The sequence below is a fragment of the Thunnus albacares genome, chromosome 12 (genome assembly GCF_914725855.1).
Source record: "Thunnus albacares chromosome 12, fThuAlb1.1, whole genome shotgun sequence".
In the NCBI taxonomy this organism is placed as follows: domain Eukaryota; kingdom Metazoa; phylum Chordata; class Actinopteri; order Scombriformes; family Scombridae; genus Thunnus; species Thunnus albacares.
This window is the reverse complement of record NC_058117.1, coordinates 31,081,426-31,099,873: the sequence shown is the minus strand read 5'-3', so window position 1 is coordinate 31,099,873 and position 18,448 is coordinate 31,081,426. Positions and strand designations below refer to the sequence as shown.

Below are 18,448 nucleotides of genomic sequence, written 5' to 3'. Positions count from 1 at the left end.
CATGAGCCCTGCACTGCTAGAGGCAAAATAATTATTGCCTTTACTCTTATTCTTCTTTTCATTTTTACATTTTTGGCATCATTAAATATTACACTTAGGATTTCTACAGTGAATAAAAGATACTAGAAGATTTTGCTGATGTTTGCAACATTAATTTAAAAGTAAATAATAAATGTACTCAAGAAAGGCTTCAGCAGCTTTTGGGCTCAGATTTCCAATTGTCCTTTGGGTAAAGTATTTGCAGAAATAACTGTCATCAGTTGGTTATCACCTCTATGTGAGGAGCTTTCTAGTGTGAAAACATTTAAGAGGTTTATGGGAGAAAAACAACAGCATTTTCTGCTTTGACCAGCTGCTGATGTTACTTGATTATACATGTTTGAAACTTTATTGTGTTATTGTCTGACTGTTTGTGTTCTCATATTATTAGTGTATTTTCTTTTTAATACAAGTAAAGATGACTTGTTTGTCTCAGTGTGGTTTGTGTTCTGCTGCTCTGATTGATGATAACAAATGTAGGATGTATTTTTTAAAATGTTGCAGAGAGGAAGTGAATGTTAAAAATGTTCTTACAGTGTGAATTTAAACACTCTGCAGGTAAAAACCTCAATTTAGAAGAAGATGAAAGATTTCAGAAACACCACAATTTAAAAACTGGTTTGCTTTATTAACAAAAACAACTTCATGAGAGAAACTGATAATAAAACAAACAGCAACGATAAAGTAATACAACTATTAAATATAAAATCTACATTATTAAATAATATGTATTAATTATTAAATTAGTAAATGTAATTTTATAAAATATGAATAGTATTATTAATTTGGGTTTTGTTATTCAATGAATCATCAAGCACGAGGGGGGAACAGTGGAGGCCCAAACAGAACAAGGTAATGAAGGCTTGGTGACTGTGTTCAGCAGTGATTCAGCTTCATCTGGAGACGCTGTCAGAGAGAGCAGAGGAGCAGAGCACTGACATTTCTCACTGCAACTCCAAACATTTGACTCCTTTTGTGTTTCAGAGCTTCCAGCTCCAGCAGCCTCCTGTCCTCCAGAGAGAGAGCCAGCAGACCTGCCAGCTCTGCAGCAAGCTGACTGTAAGATCACCTGCTGCCTCTCTGCATGCTCTGACAGCTCCAATGTCCTGCTGCAGTTAGGGCTGCATATCAGTCTGTTCACTTTCTGCTCATCATTGAAGGATTTAAACATACACTCCCTGATTCTGTTAGAGTGTCCCACAGCACAACAAGTCCCACTGAGAGAGCTTTCACTTCACAGGCTGACAAATAACACCTTTTGGGGGCGCTATACTCAGTTTTAGGTCTCGAGGGTGATAGAACAAGTTTAGGGAGTATATCTTAAAGCTCCACTAATCAATAGTTTTATATTAAGAATGAATCTAATGACTAAATGAGCTTTTTAGCCTCTTTTAGCTCCTAGTTGTGGTTTTGCAGCACATTTCCTGTCTGCTTCAGTCTCAGTGTTTCCAGCAGCAGCAGCTGTTTTCTGATAAACCCACTGTACACTACCTGCCCAGCAGCAAACAGCAGACAGACCATAATATGTCAGAGAGGAGTTTGTTAGCTTGTTGTGGAGTTCTTCTGCCCCCAAGTGGTAAAAACTTCAAATCTATAGTAACCTGTGTGTTTTTAAACAGTATTTGGACTTTGCTTTTTATCCTTGAGTGATTTTAATTGTTATAAATTGTAGTTAGTTGTGGATTCAAAAGTTATTTTAAGTTGAAAAGAGGAAATCAAATCCTGTTTGGGGCCCCTAAAAAGCTGGGTCCGGCCCTGACTTGTTGTATTTAATAAGGGCCTTTGAGCTGTCAGTCAAACTGTAGTCGACCCCTGTCTTCATGTAAAGCTGGTCGTCCCGTCTGGAAAAGTCCAAGTTCTACTGAAGAAAATGTGATGATATTGTGATGAAATGTCCACAGTTGAACAAACTGAAACAGTGTGGAGAGAAGACTGACCTGTGTGTGTGTGTGTGTGTGTGTGTGTGTGTGTGTGTGTGTGTGTGTGTGTGTGTCAGTGTCCTTCCAGTCTCAGTACCAGGTGAAGCTGCTCTGTGTGCTGTACACAGTGCTGATAGTGAAGAGTCTGGTGTACTGCTGTGGACTCTCTCTGCTGATGATCCTCAGAAACAAGGGACCGTCCACCAACTGCACACATGCTGACTGACTGTTTTCTGCTCGCCTTTTCTCACCATCACATCTCATCAATTCATCTCATTTATCACTTTGATCAGTGTTCACAAATGTCACTTATGACGTGTTGTGGTTGGTTTTACATTTTCTCTCTTTATGCACAAGTTAGATACAGTTGTGCTGAATATATAAATACATATATACACATATATATTTACAAATTAAACCTTAACAGTTGCTTTTTTAGCTCAGGTTTGTTTTGTTTCCTACTTTTAGCTTTGACTTGTATTATACAAAAAATAAAAAAGAAATATACTTAGTTTTTAGTATTTTTCAAACTTTTATTATGTTTATTGGTGTTTGATTCATTCTGCAAAGTTAAATTTGTCTTTTTTAATTCATAACTGTGATATTCTCAATAAACTGTAACATCATCACGTTTGTGGTTTATGAAGATCTTTGTCTTTTGTTGATTTTTCTTTAAAATTTGTATTTGTACTGATTTTAATGTGTTATGCCCCCAAAATACACAGTATATTTGTAAATAAAGCCTTAACAGTTATTGATTATATAATTTTATTGTAGTGTTATGATACTCTAGTTTATTTCCAAAAAAAGATTAACTTCTGAATGTACAATAAAAAAAACTACAATTCAATTATAACTATGGTTAAATAATTTACATTTTTATCATTTTCTTTAGTTAATTATCTTGTTTTGAATGAATTTTGCAACATGTTATACAATTGTCATTTTTTGTGATAATCTCAGTAATATATCCAGTCATTTGCAAATAAGCTGCATTTTCTCTTATTGTAGATTTTGTAATATTAGAATTACAATTGAATATATCTAACATAAATGGAAGGAGTCTCTGTCTGTCTCTCTACACCTTGTTTTTCCAACACATCCCACGAATGCTTGATCAGATTGAGATGTGGGGGATTAGGAGGCCAAGGCAACACCTTGAACTCTTGATCATGTTCCTCAAACCATTCCTGAACAGTTTTTGCAGTGAGGCAGTGAGGCATTATCCTGCTGAAAGAGGCCACTGCCATCAGGGAATACCTTTTCCATTGTCTGTGCTGGCATGAGTGTGTTTGGTTATTAGCAATAAATAATAATGATCAGAGATAATGATTAATTATTAAATCAAGAAATTATTAATATTAATTAATAATACGAGGCATCAATAAGGTACTCTCATAAACAAAATAGTTCACTTAGTAGAGCTGATATCTGGGATGTCAGCATCCACGAGTGAACAGTGACGGTTTAATCCAGAGTTCTGACTCTCAATCAGCCACTTATCACAATAAATATGCACAATAATGACAAAAGACTTCTCTTTAAAGCTATAACTGTGTTCATTAATCTCCACAAGAAACAATAAAGTCAACAAATGTTTCAATTAACAAACACTATACTACCAACAAATACTAATCAAACAATACACATAGAACAGCAGCTGTGTACGGTCAACCACATGTAAGCAGAAGCATGTGTGTGTGGATGACAAGATGGCGGACATGATCTGGCCAGATGACGTCACGCGAGCTAAGATGGTGGATGTGATCTGGCGAGAGGACATCGCACGAGATCCAACATGGCTGGCATGACTTGAGGAAGTCACATCACGTAAGAATCAAGTGGAGGATGTGACCGCAGCGTTTCTGTTAAACAATAGCAAGATGGTGCCAACCGATGGTCGGTGTCTCGATTTCACCCAATTCAACTTATCAAACACACGTGTCTGATGGCAGATGACGAGGGGCAGAGTGGCTCTGTGTCACACGCTATCTGACTGTCAGATGTGTAATAGAGGTGCATGTATGTGTGTGTGTGTGTGTGGGTGGGTTAGTAGCGAGAGAGGGAAGAAAGAGGAGGAAAAAACGATTCTCGGCGGGGTCCCACAACCGCAGTGGTTGCTTTATCTACAGAGAGCGTGTATACGGACGATAAACGGTACGCACGTTGTCAACTTACTTTTCACTCGCGGTGGCACAAACACAGCAGACAACACAAATAGTCTAGAGTGGTGAAAACAAACTAAACAGGCAGCAACTTCAAATACTCCTCAGAGTATAGCAGGCAAAAGGACTCGGCGGCCCGTCAAATCACACAACAAAATACAAGCAACAAGCTTATTAACACACAAAATCTAATACAGTCTCTGCCAAGACGACCTCTAACTTTTATCGTTCTTGGAAGTGAATCGATGTGTTTTTCAGTCTTTCAGTAAAATCCAGCACGGGTCCTACAGTGAGTGGTCCTAGCGGTGCCGTCCTTAGTTCCTCAAGGCTGATGGCGGCTGGTAGTCGACCCAGTTGATAGACAGCCAGGCACAGAAGTTTTCCGCATCTCTGTGAAGAAATCTTTTTTCCTTCTGCAACCACACTTAAAACAGTGGGTTGCAAACAGGATCTCTCTTGGATCTGGTGATTGTGTTCGGGTGAACATGGGGCAAAGTCGGCGAGGGGAATTACACGTGCACAGGGTTACCTCCTTTAGTAAACTGGCTCATGGAGAAAGCAAAGCTTCTTTCAGGCGCGGTTACAATGTAAAGGCAATGATGAATTCTAAAGCCTCCTGGTCAGGCTTCAGAGTTTACATGTAGGCCTGCCTTTGTCTGACCCTATGGTTGAGGCCCAACACCGTGAAGGGGTGTACTTGGTCTGCAACAATGTTTAGGTAGCTGGTACGTGTCAAAGTAACATCCACATGAATGCCAGGACCCAAGGTTTCCCAGCAGAACATTGCTCAGAGCATCACACTGCCTCCACAGGCTTGTCCTCCTCCCATAGTGCATCTTGGTACCATCTCTTTTCTCTTAAGAGTTAGTGACGGTGGGCTTCAGGCTGCAGCCAGTGAGTCGTCCTCAAATTAAAGTTTTCAATTGATGAATGTGGCTGCTGATATACTAAATTTAACTGAATGGGTTTTATTTGTATAAAGAAAAGAAAAACTATGGTATGGACAGTGGGCAAGTAATGTAATTGGTGTCTGTCCCAACACTGTGTAACACCGGTAACATCGACGACCGTTGCAAGCCTACTGTCCACATGATGTAAAAGAAAACATGATTCATCAGACCAGGCCACCTTCTTCCATTGCTCCATGGTTCAGTTCTGATGCTCACGTGCCCATTGTAGGTGCTTTCAGCGGTGGACAGAGGTCAGCATGCTCTGACACCTGTCTATCATAGCCAGCATTGATTCTCAGCAATTTGTGCTACAGTAACTCTTCTGAGGGATCGGACCAGATGGACTAGCCTTCACTTCCCACGTGCATCAGTGAGCCTTAGGTGCCCATGACCCTGTCACAGGTTCACCGCTTGTTCTTCCTTGGACCACTTTTGCTGTTTTGGAGATGCTCTGACTCAGTCATCCAGCTATCACAATTTGTCCCTTGTCAAAGTGGATCAGATCCTTACGCTTGCTCATTTTTCCTGCTTCCAACACATCAATTTCAAGAACTGACTGTTTACTTGCTGCTTAATATATCCCACCCCTTGACAGGTGACATTTTAACAAGATAATCAATGTTATTCACTTCACCTGTCAGTGGTTTTAATGGTTTGGCTGATCAGTGTATCTTCTACCTTAAAACGTTACACTCTGGTGGCTTGAATGAAGAATTAGATATGACTTGTTACTGTCACTCCATCTTATTGTCTTTCTGCACCGGTAGGTCCTATTCCCAGTGTAAAAGCTAACATTTGTATGTTTTTATGTCAGTATGGGTACGAGTATGTTCATGCTATGGAATTATATTATCCTAATGTGTTTGTAATGACTTGATCTGCTAGAAATTGGCTTCATGGGTGTTCAAGCCCTGGATCATTGATTAGGTGAACCTGTAGAGTAACCCACATACAAGGTGACTCACCATGCATGTTTCGTTTTGCACTGAGGAAAGTTCAACATTGACTGAAACATTTGCACTCTTGCACTGTATGAACTTTTGCACATTGTTTCACAATCTGTATGGCCTGTAATGTAACAAATAGAAATATTTAAAATCCAGACTTTAGTTTGAATTCTTTTTTGTTTTCTGTGTGTGAGTGCTTCCTTGCTGCACGATCGACTCATCAATAAAACCGACTAATCGTTGCAGTTCTTGTTATTATTAACATTTGTTCTCACACTTGCTTATCCTGCTAAGATAAGTCACAATGTCTGATGTGAGAAAGGTCTGTTGGTACTAGTAGTAGTAACAGTACTAGTAAGTCTGATTATATAACACAGTTCATACAGTGAGGCAGTTTCAATGTGCTTTGGAAACACTTTAAAAAAAGAATTAGAAACACAAGAAAGTGTCAAAGTAAAAAGTGAAATTAAAACAATATTGAATGAAACTATATGTACACATGATATATGCACACACACATATATAACATATATACTGTTTATACACATTTGGGGTCATGAAAACAAAAGTTTGAAGAGACTAGTAGTAGTAGAAGCAATGTGTTGTTGCAGCCACATGAGGGCAGCAGTGTAAAGGTTTTATTACTGACAGCTCAGCACAGAGCAGATAGAGGTAATATAATATAAAGTGGAGAATAAGAAGTAAACTACAGGTTTTAAGTGTAATAAAATGTCAGAAAAATATAAAAAATATAAAATATAATGTGTAAAATATATTATAAATATTATATGATAAAAAGGGAGAGAGTTACTTTTGGTTTTGCTCCTGAAAACAGCTGAACATGTAGACTGGTGCAAGTTGTATTTGGTACCAACCTTTTATTAAATAATCATGAATAAATATTCAGTTATTTACAAATAAGCTGAATTTTCTCTTATTGTAGATTTTGTAATATTAGAATTATTATTGAATATTATACACAAATTAACATTAGAATATTAGACTTAAAACAACTCTGAAATAAAAACATAGAAGAGATAATAATGAATCTGAAAAACATATTTTTAAATAGTTTTCTTTGTATCAAAGCATATGAAGCTGAAAGTTATTATTATTATTATTATTATTATTATTATTATTATTATTATTATTATTATTATTATTATTATTATTATTAAGAATAATAAGAAAAGCTTCAAAAAATATCAAATCTGTCAGGATGAAATTTGAGGAAATGTGTCTAAACTCAGTGTTAAAAGAGAGCGTCAATGAATGCATGATACCATCAGATGATGCAGGAAATTCAATTCATTTATTAAAGTGGATTAAATAAATATAAGGGGAACATTTAAATGTTAAAATCACAGTTCAGGAGGAGCTTTGTGGATTTGTAGTTTTTTTTAATTTTCATCACATCTGTTCTACAAACAACAGAGAACAATCTGTGTTGCTAAATTCACCACCAACCTGAATGTGTTTGTGGTTCCATGAATGTTTTTTGTGTTTTGTTGTGTCCCAGATTTTTGATCTGCTGCCAGATTAAAATCAAGATGAAGAAAGTGAAAGTGAAGCACACAGAGAAACAGAGACGTGGAGGAAAACATATGATTAAAAAATAAGAGTCAAGTCATTTTAAAAACCAGTTGAGATAATATCAGTCTGTCTCTGCTCTCCATCACTTTCACTGTTAAACTAATATGAGTTTGTGTTTCTGCTTCTTTTAAATTCAGCTGTAATGATTGTAAATATTTGAATAGAGCTGATAAATTCTCACATTAATACCTGTGAACAATCAAACAGTGATGTGTCAGTGCCGTCCATCTCCATGGTAACTGTGTGCAGCCTGTTGCTCCTCCACTCAGTGGAAAACCACAGCAGCCTTATCTGTCCGCCGCAGGGGCTGATGGGAGGTTTGAGGAGCTGTTTGAAACCACGTGGCCCTCGTCTGATCTCACAGCTCGTCCTTGTTTGGCCTCAGCTGCATCAGAGCGCCACTTCTCCCCAGGTTCACCAGAGGAAACACCACTGCACAAAATGCTTTTCCTCCCAGCTGCTGCTCTGTGCTGTCTGTGTTCAGGTGAGTGTTTCCAGCCAATCAGGAGCCAACAAACTCAACCTTTAACAAACACTGTCACACTCACCTTCATCTGTGTGTCTGTTTCTCTACAGCACTGGTTGCCATGGCAGCAGAGCTGATTCAGGATGATTTAACATTGACCAGGAGAGCTGGTGAAACCGTCTCACTCAGCTGTGGAGGAACTGACCAGTGTGACGATGATGAAGTATTCTGGTACCAGAAGAAAGACACAGAAACATTCACAAGGATTCTTTATATTAACAAGAACACTGGTGACATAGGTAGAATTTACAGTCATCCTCAGCAAGATGATTTCTCAGCTGCAAGAAAAAAGTACGGCTGTGAGTTGATGATCCAGAAAGTTAAACTCTCACATTCAGCCACCTACTACTGCTCCTGTTATAACTATGATACCCACAGTGAGAAATGATCCCTGCAGCCTGTACAAAAACCTCCAGATGAACAGATGTCAAACAGTGTTTGTGACAGGAAGAGAGCAGTAAACCACAGCCCAGGTTCACATATTTCACCTCCATCTCAGCCAGAGTCACTAACAAACTGAGCTGAGGACTAAATGTTTGTCTGTTGGTGTCAGGATTTTGATTTAAACATTATATTTCATTGATATTATTTATCAGCTATTTCAGCAGGTTTCCTGTTGTTCCACACAGTGAGAACAAAGGAGCAACACAGAAGCACAATGATACAACAAGATGAAGACAAACAAACAAACAAACAACAATATAACACAGATAAAAGAGACAAATAATGCAGAGATGAAAAGTGAAACTTTATTAACATTTGATTTAATAACAAAAATTGAGAAAATAATAAATAGAAAAAGATGTTTGACAGAGTTGAAAGTTTGAGATGAAGATAAAAATGGTCTTCTTTGACCTGCTGCTGCAATAATAATCTGCTGTTAATGAAAACACTTCCGGTGTCTCTTTCACAATAAAAGCCTTCAGGCAGAATTCGTCAAGTCACATCTTTGAGCAGATTTCAACAGATAATTTCACTTTAGTAAAAGATTCAACACAATTCTTGGATTTATGACAATTTCCCCTCAACAGAAATGTGGTAAATGTAAATGGATTTTGCTCTGTGAGCAGCTGAGACTGTCTTCACAAGAGAAACGACAGCAGACACTGTTTGTTTCTTTTAACACGATCACCATCATTTCCTAACTTTAACCACGTGTTTATTATTGTAACCATGATGACGCAGCTCCCCTCATCTTAAGGAGGAAGTCATTTTAACCCAAACTATGATCTTTACCCTTTACTATTAGAAATTTAATCCTTTATGTGATTCAAAATGTTGAACATCAATTGATTGACAAGCAAACAACAACTACGGCTCCTATGGAAATGTACCTGCATGGCAGCACAGGTACTAATGTCATCCTAACTTGGTTTAGTTCACAATACTCAACAAATCTCCTCAAATGTGAACTTTACAACTTTTAAAGTGTAATCAACAACAATCATATTTTATTTTAGTTCATCATTCGTATCTAAACATCTGGAGTGAACCATACAACATACTGTTGTAATGTTAAGTTGTAGGGAAGGATTTTAAACCTGCATTTACTAATGTTTTGTCCACTAGTTTTCATCAGAAACAAGTAGTGACCAACACTGACACATCATCAGCTTTTAAGTTGATATGTTGAACTTGTTAGCAAACAGTTGCTTATTTCCACATCCAGCAGTTACGGAGCAACATTATCATTCATGTGGAGTCGTGTTTCTGTCCACCTGGTGGATGTAAGTCCAATATTCACTCTCTTTTAGCTCTGTTTTTACTCTCTACCAACTCCTGAGGGAAATATCTGGCTCTTTAGCTGCTAAATGCTCCACTATGTTCACCAGCTAGTCTACAGCTAACTGTGTCTGTTTGCTGTTTGGTCCTGAGCAGGTAGTGTACAGTGGCATTTTACAGTTTTTTCTCTGAAAACAGCTGCCTGCTGCGGCCCAAAACAACGCTATGAGAGCGCTGAGAGTGAACCAAAACAGTAAAGTTGCAGCCGTACAGATAAACAATGAGCTGAAACTCACTATAAAGCTCCGTAAAGCCGAGAGGAGCTGCAGAGTCACTGATAATTCTCTGTAGGTTCATCACTACGAGCCACGATCAACACATTACACACTGACACATCATGGTTATTATAAAAATATTGATTATAGCAGCTTTAAGTAATTTGCATCATTACAAATGTCAGTTTGATTTTAAATGAGTTCTTAGTTGAGTTTAAATGTTGACCTGATGGTGGCGCTAGAGGAAAAGTCAGAGGATCAAAGTTATTATAATTCATCCTGAGGGGAACATGAATATTTCTACTAAATTACATGACAATCCATCCAATAGATGAAAAGATATTTCAGTCTGGACCAAACATGTCAACCTGCTGGTGGCGCTAGATTCAAAGTTAGAATCAATCAAGTCAAATAAATAATTGAATCCTCTGGGGACCGTGAACGTCTGCACAACATTTAATGAACAATCCATCCGTCCTTTGATCCACAATCAGATCCAATGGATCTGCACTTAAGTGGTGGACCGACCAACCGACTGACATTAGCATCCATATAGTCACACTGCTAATGTGGCTAAAATCAAATAAAAGAAGAGACAGTCATGTTGATATGAACATTAGAGAAACACATCATGGAGATGAAATATGATACTGGTTCATAATTTGGATTCGTTCACCTCAGCTGACACATTCAACAGCAGACAGGTTTTTGTCACAGTCTCATTCACTGTGGGAGGAAAAAGCTACTGGATCTTTGGCTCTGGAACTAAACTGTATGTAGGTAAGACTAAACTTTCATTTTCCTTCAGTTGTTTTATTGAACAAGTTGAAAATGTGTTTTTAGTTTTAGTTTCTGCTGCTTCAGGCTTTACATGTTAGTTTTTTCATATTTAGTAGAGAATTCTTGATGCAGCCATTCTTCCATAAAACTAATCAATAACTCCTGAAAAGAGCTTCAAATCTCACTGCACACCACAAGTTCTTCTTTATTTATGCATCACATCAAAGTTGGTTTACAGCCAAAAAGTCTGATATCAGTAATGTTACAAATAAACAGTATTTAATAATCTCACTGATTCAGCAGCAGCTCCTGTTTATTAAAAACAAGATGATATATGATGTGAAACATCATTTAATAAATGTTCCTAAATGTCATTTTAGAAGCAAATAGTGATAAATATATTGTGTGTTAAATATACAGTATATATTTGTAAATGGTAAAATGTATCTCATGATAATTGTGTGTTTATGATGATAAATATGTCTTTTAGTGGAAGATAAATTAATGCATGAAGGCAAACTCATTTTAAATGTGTGATTAAACTAAATATACTTTATAGATAAAATGTATAATTGTATATCTTAATCCATATTTAATATAAATCATATTGGTTTATGAAATCAACATGATGTCAAATATATAATGTAAAAAAAAAAAAAATAGAAAGTGTTTGATAGAAAATATAATGAATCAGATCATTTACATGTTGTCATTTAATTAAGAATATATATTATTATATTATATTTTATTTACATATCTGAACATGTTGTCGTAATTGTGTTTTATATAAAAGCTAAAACTCTTTAAAAAGTTGTTAAAAGTATTGATGTATTGTGTGTCTGATTAGAGTAAAGTATATGCTGGTAAATATACTTCATATAAACACTATAATCATTTACAAATGTAACATAAATATAATATATTTTAACCAAGTAATAAAATTATACTTTAAATTTTACTAAGACAAACGTCATCATATTATATTATATTATATTATATTATATTATATTATATTATATTATATTATATTATATTATATTATATTATATTATATTATATTAGACGTATCTGAACATGGTAGTCGTGGTGGTGGTAATATTGTTTTAAGTAAAAGATAAAACTCATGTTAAAATTATTTATTGATTTTTATTAATTAAAGTATATGTTGGTAAATATATTTTATATAAAGCACTATAATCACTAGCAAATGTATTTTATATGAAGCTGTTATGTCATGATATATTTTATATTTTATAAACTCTATTATATTAGTAACTAATGTTGTGGTAAATATTGATAAAGTGGTAAATGATGTTTTAATCTTTATATATGACATATGATGAGCTTCCATGATGCTTTAGTTTGATATGATTATTGATACAGTGTCCAGTAGATGATGTTTGAGGTGTATTGATGAGTAGTTTAGTGATCATGTAGTTTCCAGGATCAGACTGAATGCAGTGCAGTGCTGTAAGCTGCTGTTGACTGTGTGAATGTGTGTCTGTGCTGCTTGTTGCTGCTGCCAAACTTCAGATGAGCAGGTAGTGAAGCCCATGGTGAGCGTGTACCCAGCAGCATCCAGAGCCCACCTGGAGGGGAAGAGCTCCCTGCTGTGTCTGGCCTCAGCCATGTCTCCTCCTCTGGTCCAGTTCTCCTGGAAGAGACAGAAGAAGAACGGCCCGCTGGAGGATCTGCCCCCTGCTGAGGGAGAGCAGCTGGAGCTCAGAGAGCCGGGACGCACCGTCGCCATCAGGGTGGTTGATCGGGATGCTCTCTACACATATAAATACCGCTGCTCCGTCAAGCACGAGGGGGGAACAGTGGAGGCCCAAACAGAACAAGGTAATGAAGGCTTGGTGACTGTGTTCAGCAGTGATTCAGCTTCATCTGGAGACGCTGTCAGAGAGAGCAGAGGAGCAGAGCACTGACATTTGTTTTTTTTTTCTGTTTCAGAGGTTTCTGCTCTTCCTCCACCTGTCCCGTCTCAGTACCAGGTGAAGCTGCTCTGTGTGCTGTACACAGTGCTGATAGTGAAGAGTCTGGTGTACTGCTGTGGACTCTCTCTGCTGATGATCCTCAGAAACAAGGGACCGTCCGCCAACTGCACACATGCTGACTGACTGTTTTCTGCTCGCCTTTTCTCACCATCACATCTCATCAACTCATCTCATTTATCACTTTGATCAGTGTTCACAAATGTCACTTATGACGTGTTGTGGTTGGTTGTAAATTTACAATTAAGACACAGTTGTCCTAAAACTATAAATACACGCACACACATACAGTATATTTGCAGTTACTATGTGTAAATTCTGTAGAATATTGTTATCTTGATCCTCTATTTTAATTTCACTTTTAATCATGACTTGTATAATAGTGTAAAATGATGTTGAATCATGAGCTACCTGGTAGATATTTAAGTGCTTATATTATTTTTTCTTTCTTGTGTATTTTCTTTTTAATACATTATGCAGAGGGTGGCAGGTTTGTCAAAGTCATTCAGAGTAACATTCTCAATAAACTGAAATATCACAGTTTCTGTCATTTATAGTCATTCTTGTTTTTATTGATTTCCGTTTGGCTTCACATAATACAAATAATCAGACACAGAATCCACTAAATTAGCCAAGTTTGAAATGTACAAGTAATTTGACTCTTGTTGTCAGTAGATCTCAGTGAATTTTCACATAGTGCTAAAAGCAAATGTACAGGAAGATACAAAGAAAAGCTTACAGCTAAACAGAAACAACAAAGTCAAGAGAAGCAAAAATAAATGATGCAAAAATAAATGATGGGTCCCTGATTATTTAGCTTGTGTATTGATCATCTTTTATAATTGTTTCAGTGTGAATGTACAACTCTACGCTGAAGACACTGTTGTTTACACACATGACGAAACAGCAGAGAGCTGCTTTGAAGCTACAGCTGCTATAAAAATGATCACACAGCGGCTTGATTAGTCTGCGCTAAAGCCTGAATCTTGTCAAAGTGATTCGTGTGTTTTTTATTTTTTTTCTAAATCACCAAAATACTGATCAGCTCTTGCAGTTTTATCAAGACAAAACCACAATTTAGAAGAAGATAAAAGATTTCAGAAACACCACAATTTAAAAATTGGTTTGTTTTATTAACAAAAACAACTTCATAATAGAAACTGATTATAAAACAAACAGGAACAAGAAAGTAATACAACCGTTAAATATAAAATCTATATTATTAAATAATATTTATTCGTTATTAAATGAGTATATGTAATTATGTACAACAGTAATATTATTATTAATGTGGGTTTTGTTATTCAATCAATCATTTATTATAATTAAGGTGGAATATGTGAGAAATATGTGTATATATGTACATATGTATATGTGTATATGTGCACTCCATTAAAAATGAACATGAGTTTCTTTTTTTTTACATACACCTGATGTTTATGTTGTTTTGCAAATATATATCACATATGGTTGTTTGTGTTTTATATTCAATAAAAATATTTTAAATAATATGATTTAAGTTGGGTTCTTAGTGTTGGGCCTCAAACCATGAGAGGGGCCTACATGTAACCTGTGGGGCCTGACCACGAGGTGCTTTTCCCTTTGCACACACACACATGCATTCCCCTGCGAGTGTCCAACCCTGTACATAGCTGTTTGTGTTTTGTTTGGTGGGATTAGATTTTAGGATAGTTGTTTATTGAATGAAGCATTTGTTAACTTTGTTAATTTTGCTAAGTTTAATAAACACTGTTATATTTTTAAAGAGAAGTACTTTTGTCACAAAGTGCTTTCTTTATAATGTTTCTACTTTCTTTTCTATGAGTCATTGTCATGCATTATTTATTTATTATTATTATTATCATTAGGATGTTCAACAACTCAATATCAATTACAACCCTTTTATTTCTATCTATTTGTTTAAACTTATTGAGTAATGTATTTGTGAACTCAGTACAGACTGTGGGACCTGAGCAGACTGCAGGAGTTTGAACGTCTTCCTTTATTTAATGATATCAGTTTCTCAGCTCTGAGTTTAGGATTTCAGCTGCTTCTCTCACACATTAATAACACAGATTAAAACTGAGACAGCGAGCGCTGAATTCATACTGAAGTTCCTGGAACCATTCTTTAACCAGAGTTGATGGTTGTAACCGTCATTGTGTTAATACAATGAAAAACCACAGTGAACAGTGTGGAGGCTGCTGAGCAGAAACCCACACGGCCCGTCTGCTGCAGGAAAGGAAGTGTTGATTCACTGTCAACAGTTTTATATGAGTCCTAATAACCGCCGAGAACAGATTCATACCTGCTGCTGTACACTCATGAACTTCCCTCCCTCTCATTTGTCATGTGGGTCTTTTCTCTTGTTGTCTGTAAACCTTTTTTCCACTGAGCCCTCCACCCACACAGTCAAACTGAGCCCAGCCACCAACAAAGGCCACACATCTGGAGGTCTTGTCACTTTTTCTTTTTTGGAGTTTTTAGCAAAGGTGCACTTTACAGCAGGGGAGGAATGTAATAAAGTACAATTGTGAGGTATTTTACATGAGTATTTCTATTTTATGCTTCTTTATACGTCCACTCCACTACATTTCAGAGGGAGATATTTTACTTTCTACTCCACTACATTTACTTCACAGCTATAAGTACAAGTTACTTTTCAGATTTAGATTTTACTAGTAAAGCTGATGATGTATTTTATATTTGAAATACATTTAGATCACTTCATAGGGATTTATTTTCATTTTACATATAAGGGTTTTTTCAGTGTACAAAAAGCCACATTAAATCCCCTTTGACTCCATGTTTTAAAACAATACAACATGAAACATTTCAAGAGTGGTGAATACTTTTCACAGGCTCTGTATATATGTATATGATCAATGTAACAGTTTGTGGGGCCAATTTACATAAAGAGTACTTTTACTTTTGATACTTTAAGTACATTTAGCGAATAATACTTCAGTAATCTTGAAAGTAAAACCATTACTTGTAAAGTGGTATTTTACGTAACAACTCAGAACCTCGGAACCCAAAAGCACAACCTCAGAGACAGGAGCAGAGTCCAATATTCTTTAATCAGTCCAAAAATACAAACAGGGGTCACAACCTCCAAGGCTCTAGGCTAATCTCAAGACCGGAAAACAAGCAGGATATCAGGTAACAGGCGAGCAAACAGACAGATAAAGAAATACTGGAAAGCTATACAAACACACTAGACAATCTGGCAAGGAGCATGTGAATGTGAACCAGTATATAAGGAGTGACTGATGAGCCTAATGGGATCCAGGTGAGGAGATGGATGGGGAAACTCAGGTGAGGGGAATGAGGTGATTGCAGGGCAGATGGATGTGGCAGGATCTGCAATCACAAGAGAGTTAGTGATCAGGCAGGTGAACAACATGAAAAATAGTCACCAAGAGGGTGAACCCATGACAATTTTATACTGTATTATTGGTACATTTACTTAAGTAAACCAGTTCAATATTTCTTCCATCACTGCTTTACTGTTTGCACTTGTCATTGCCGAGTGCTCATACATAAATGACAGAAGGGGCTGTTTGTCCGTATCCTCCAAATATAACACATATGAGTGTTTTCTGATCTGAACGTCTGATTTGTCAACTAAACTACCTTCAGTTGTCAGAAGATCATGGTCATGCAAATAAATTATTCTTACATTAAAAGGACTTTTTAACCAAATAAACCCAGGAACTCATGAGCCCTGCACTGCTAGAGGCAAAATAATTATTGCCTTTACTCTTATTCTTCTTTTCATTTTTACATTTTTGGTATCATTAAATATTACACTTAGGATTTCTACAGTCAATAAAAGATACTAGAAGATTTTGCTGATGTTTGCAACATTAATTTAAAAGTAAATAATAAATGTACTCAAGAAAGGCTTCAGCAGCTTTTGGGCTCAGATTTCCAATCATCCTTTGGGTAAAGTATTTGCAGAAATAACTGTCATCAGTTGGTTATCACCTCTATGTGAGGAGCTTTCTAGTGTGAAAACATTAAAGAGGTTTTTGGGAGAAAAACAACAGCATTTTCTGCTTTGACCAGCTGCTGATGTTGCTTGATTATACATGTTTGAAACTTTATTGTGTTATTGTCTGACTGTTTGTGTTCTTATGTTATTTGTGTATTTTCTTTTTAATACAAGTAAGGATGACTTGTTTGTCTCAGTGTGGTTTGTGTTCTGCTGCTCTGATTGATGATAACAAATGTAGGATGTATTTTTTAAAATGTTGCAGAGAGGAAGTGAATGTTAAAAATGTTCTTACAGTGTGAATTTAAACACTCTGCAGGTAAAAACCTCAATTTAGAAGAAGATGAAAGATTTCAGAAACACCACAATTTAAAAACTGGTTTGTTTTATTAACAAAAACAACTTCATAAGAGAAACTGATAATAAAACAAACAGCAACAACAAAGTAATAAAACTATTAAATATAAAATCTATATTATTAAATAATATATATTAATCATTAAATGAGTACTTGTAATTTTATAAAATATGAATAGTATTATTAATTTGGGTTTTGTTATTCAATGAATCATCAAGCACGAGGGGGGAACAGTGGAGGCCCAAACAGAACAAGGTAATGAAGGCTTGGTGACTGTGTTCAGCAGTGATTCAGCTTCATCTGGAGACGCTGTCAGAGAGAGCAGAGGAGCAGAGCACTGACATTTCTCACTGCAACTCCAAACATTTGACTCCTTTTGTGTTTCAGAGCTTCCAGCTCCAGCAGCCTCCTGTCCTCCAGAGAGAGAGCCAGCAGACCTGCCAGCTCTGCAGCAAGCTGACTGTAAGATCACCTGCTGCCTCTCTGCATGCTCTGACAGCTCCAATGTCCTGCTGCAGTTAGGGCTGCATATCAGTCTGTTCACTTTCTGCTCATCATTGAAGGATTTAAACATACACTCCCTGATTCTGTTAGAGTGTCCCACAGCACAACAAGTCCCACTGAGAGAGCTTTCACTTCACAGGCTGACAAATAACACCTTTTGGGGGCGCTATACTCAGTTTTAGGCCTCCAGGGTGATAGAACAAGTTTAGGGAGTATATCTTAAAGCTCCACTAATCAATAGTTTTATATTAAGAATGAATCTAATGACTAAATGAGCTTTTTAGCCTCTTTTAGCTCCTAGTTGTGGTTTTGCAGCACATTTCCTGTCTGCTTCAGTCTCAGTGTTTCCAGCAGCAGCAGCTGTTTTCTGATAAACCCACTGTACACTAGCTGCCCAGCAGCAAACAGCAGACAGACCATAATATGTCAGAGAGGAGTTTGTTAGCTTGTTGTGGAGTTCTTCTGCCCCCAAGTGGTAAAAACTTCAAATCTATAGTAACCTGTGTGTTTTTAAACAGTATTTGGACTTTGCTTTTTATCCTTCAGTGATTTTGATTGTTATAAATTGTATAGTTATATTGTTTTTAATATGTTCTACAACATGTTATACAATTGTCATTTTCAAATGTGATAATCTCAATAATCTGTCTAGTTACTTGTAAATAAACTGCATTTTGTC

At 36.5% G+C, this 18,448-nt stretch overlaps 1 protein-coding gene across 3 annotated transcripts; it reads left to right on the top strand.

Moving 5' to 3' along the window:
• Positions 1–7,952: 7,952 nt before the first annotated feature.
• LOC122994463 lies at positions 7,953–18,064 on the top strand. Of its 3 annotated transcripts, XM_044369165.1 has the most exons (5): positions 7,953–8,097; positions 8,190–8,516; positions 10,872–10,916; positions 12,450–12,758; positions 12,870–13,097. In XM_044369165.1, exons 1-5 carry the CDS (start codon positions 8,055–8,057, stop codon positions 13,034–13,036), a joined length of 891 nt encoding a protein of 296 aa, XP_044225100.1. In that variant the 5' UTR covers positions 7,953–8,054; the 3' UTR covers positions 13,037–13,097. The 3 variants fall into 3 exon arrangements, 2 of the variants coding, with proteins under 2 accessions (XP_044225100.1, XP_044225099.1); XM_044369164.1 differs by lacking the exons at positions 7,953–8,097; positions 8,190–8,516; positions 12,870–13,097 and adding an exon at positions 17,653–18,064 and having other exon boundaries at positions 10,490–10,916; XR_006406606.1 differs by lacking the exons at positions 7,953–8,097; positions 8,190–8,516; positions 10,872–10,916; positions 12,450–12,758; positions 12,870–13,097 and adding exons at positions 17,481–17,520; positions 17,653–17,743.
• The last annotated feature ends 384 nt before the right edge of the window (positions 18,065–18,448 follow it).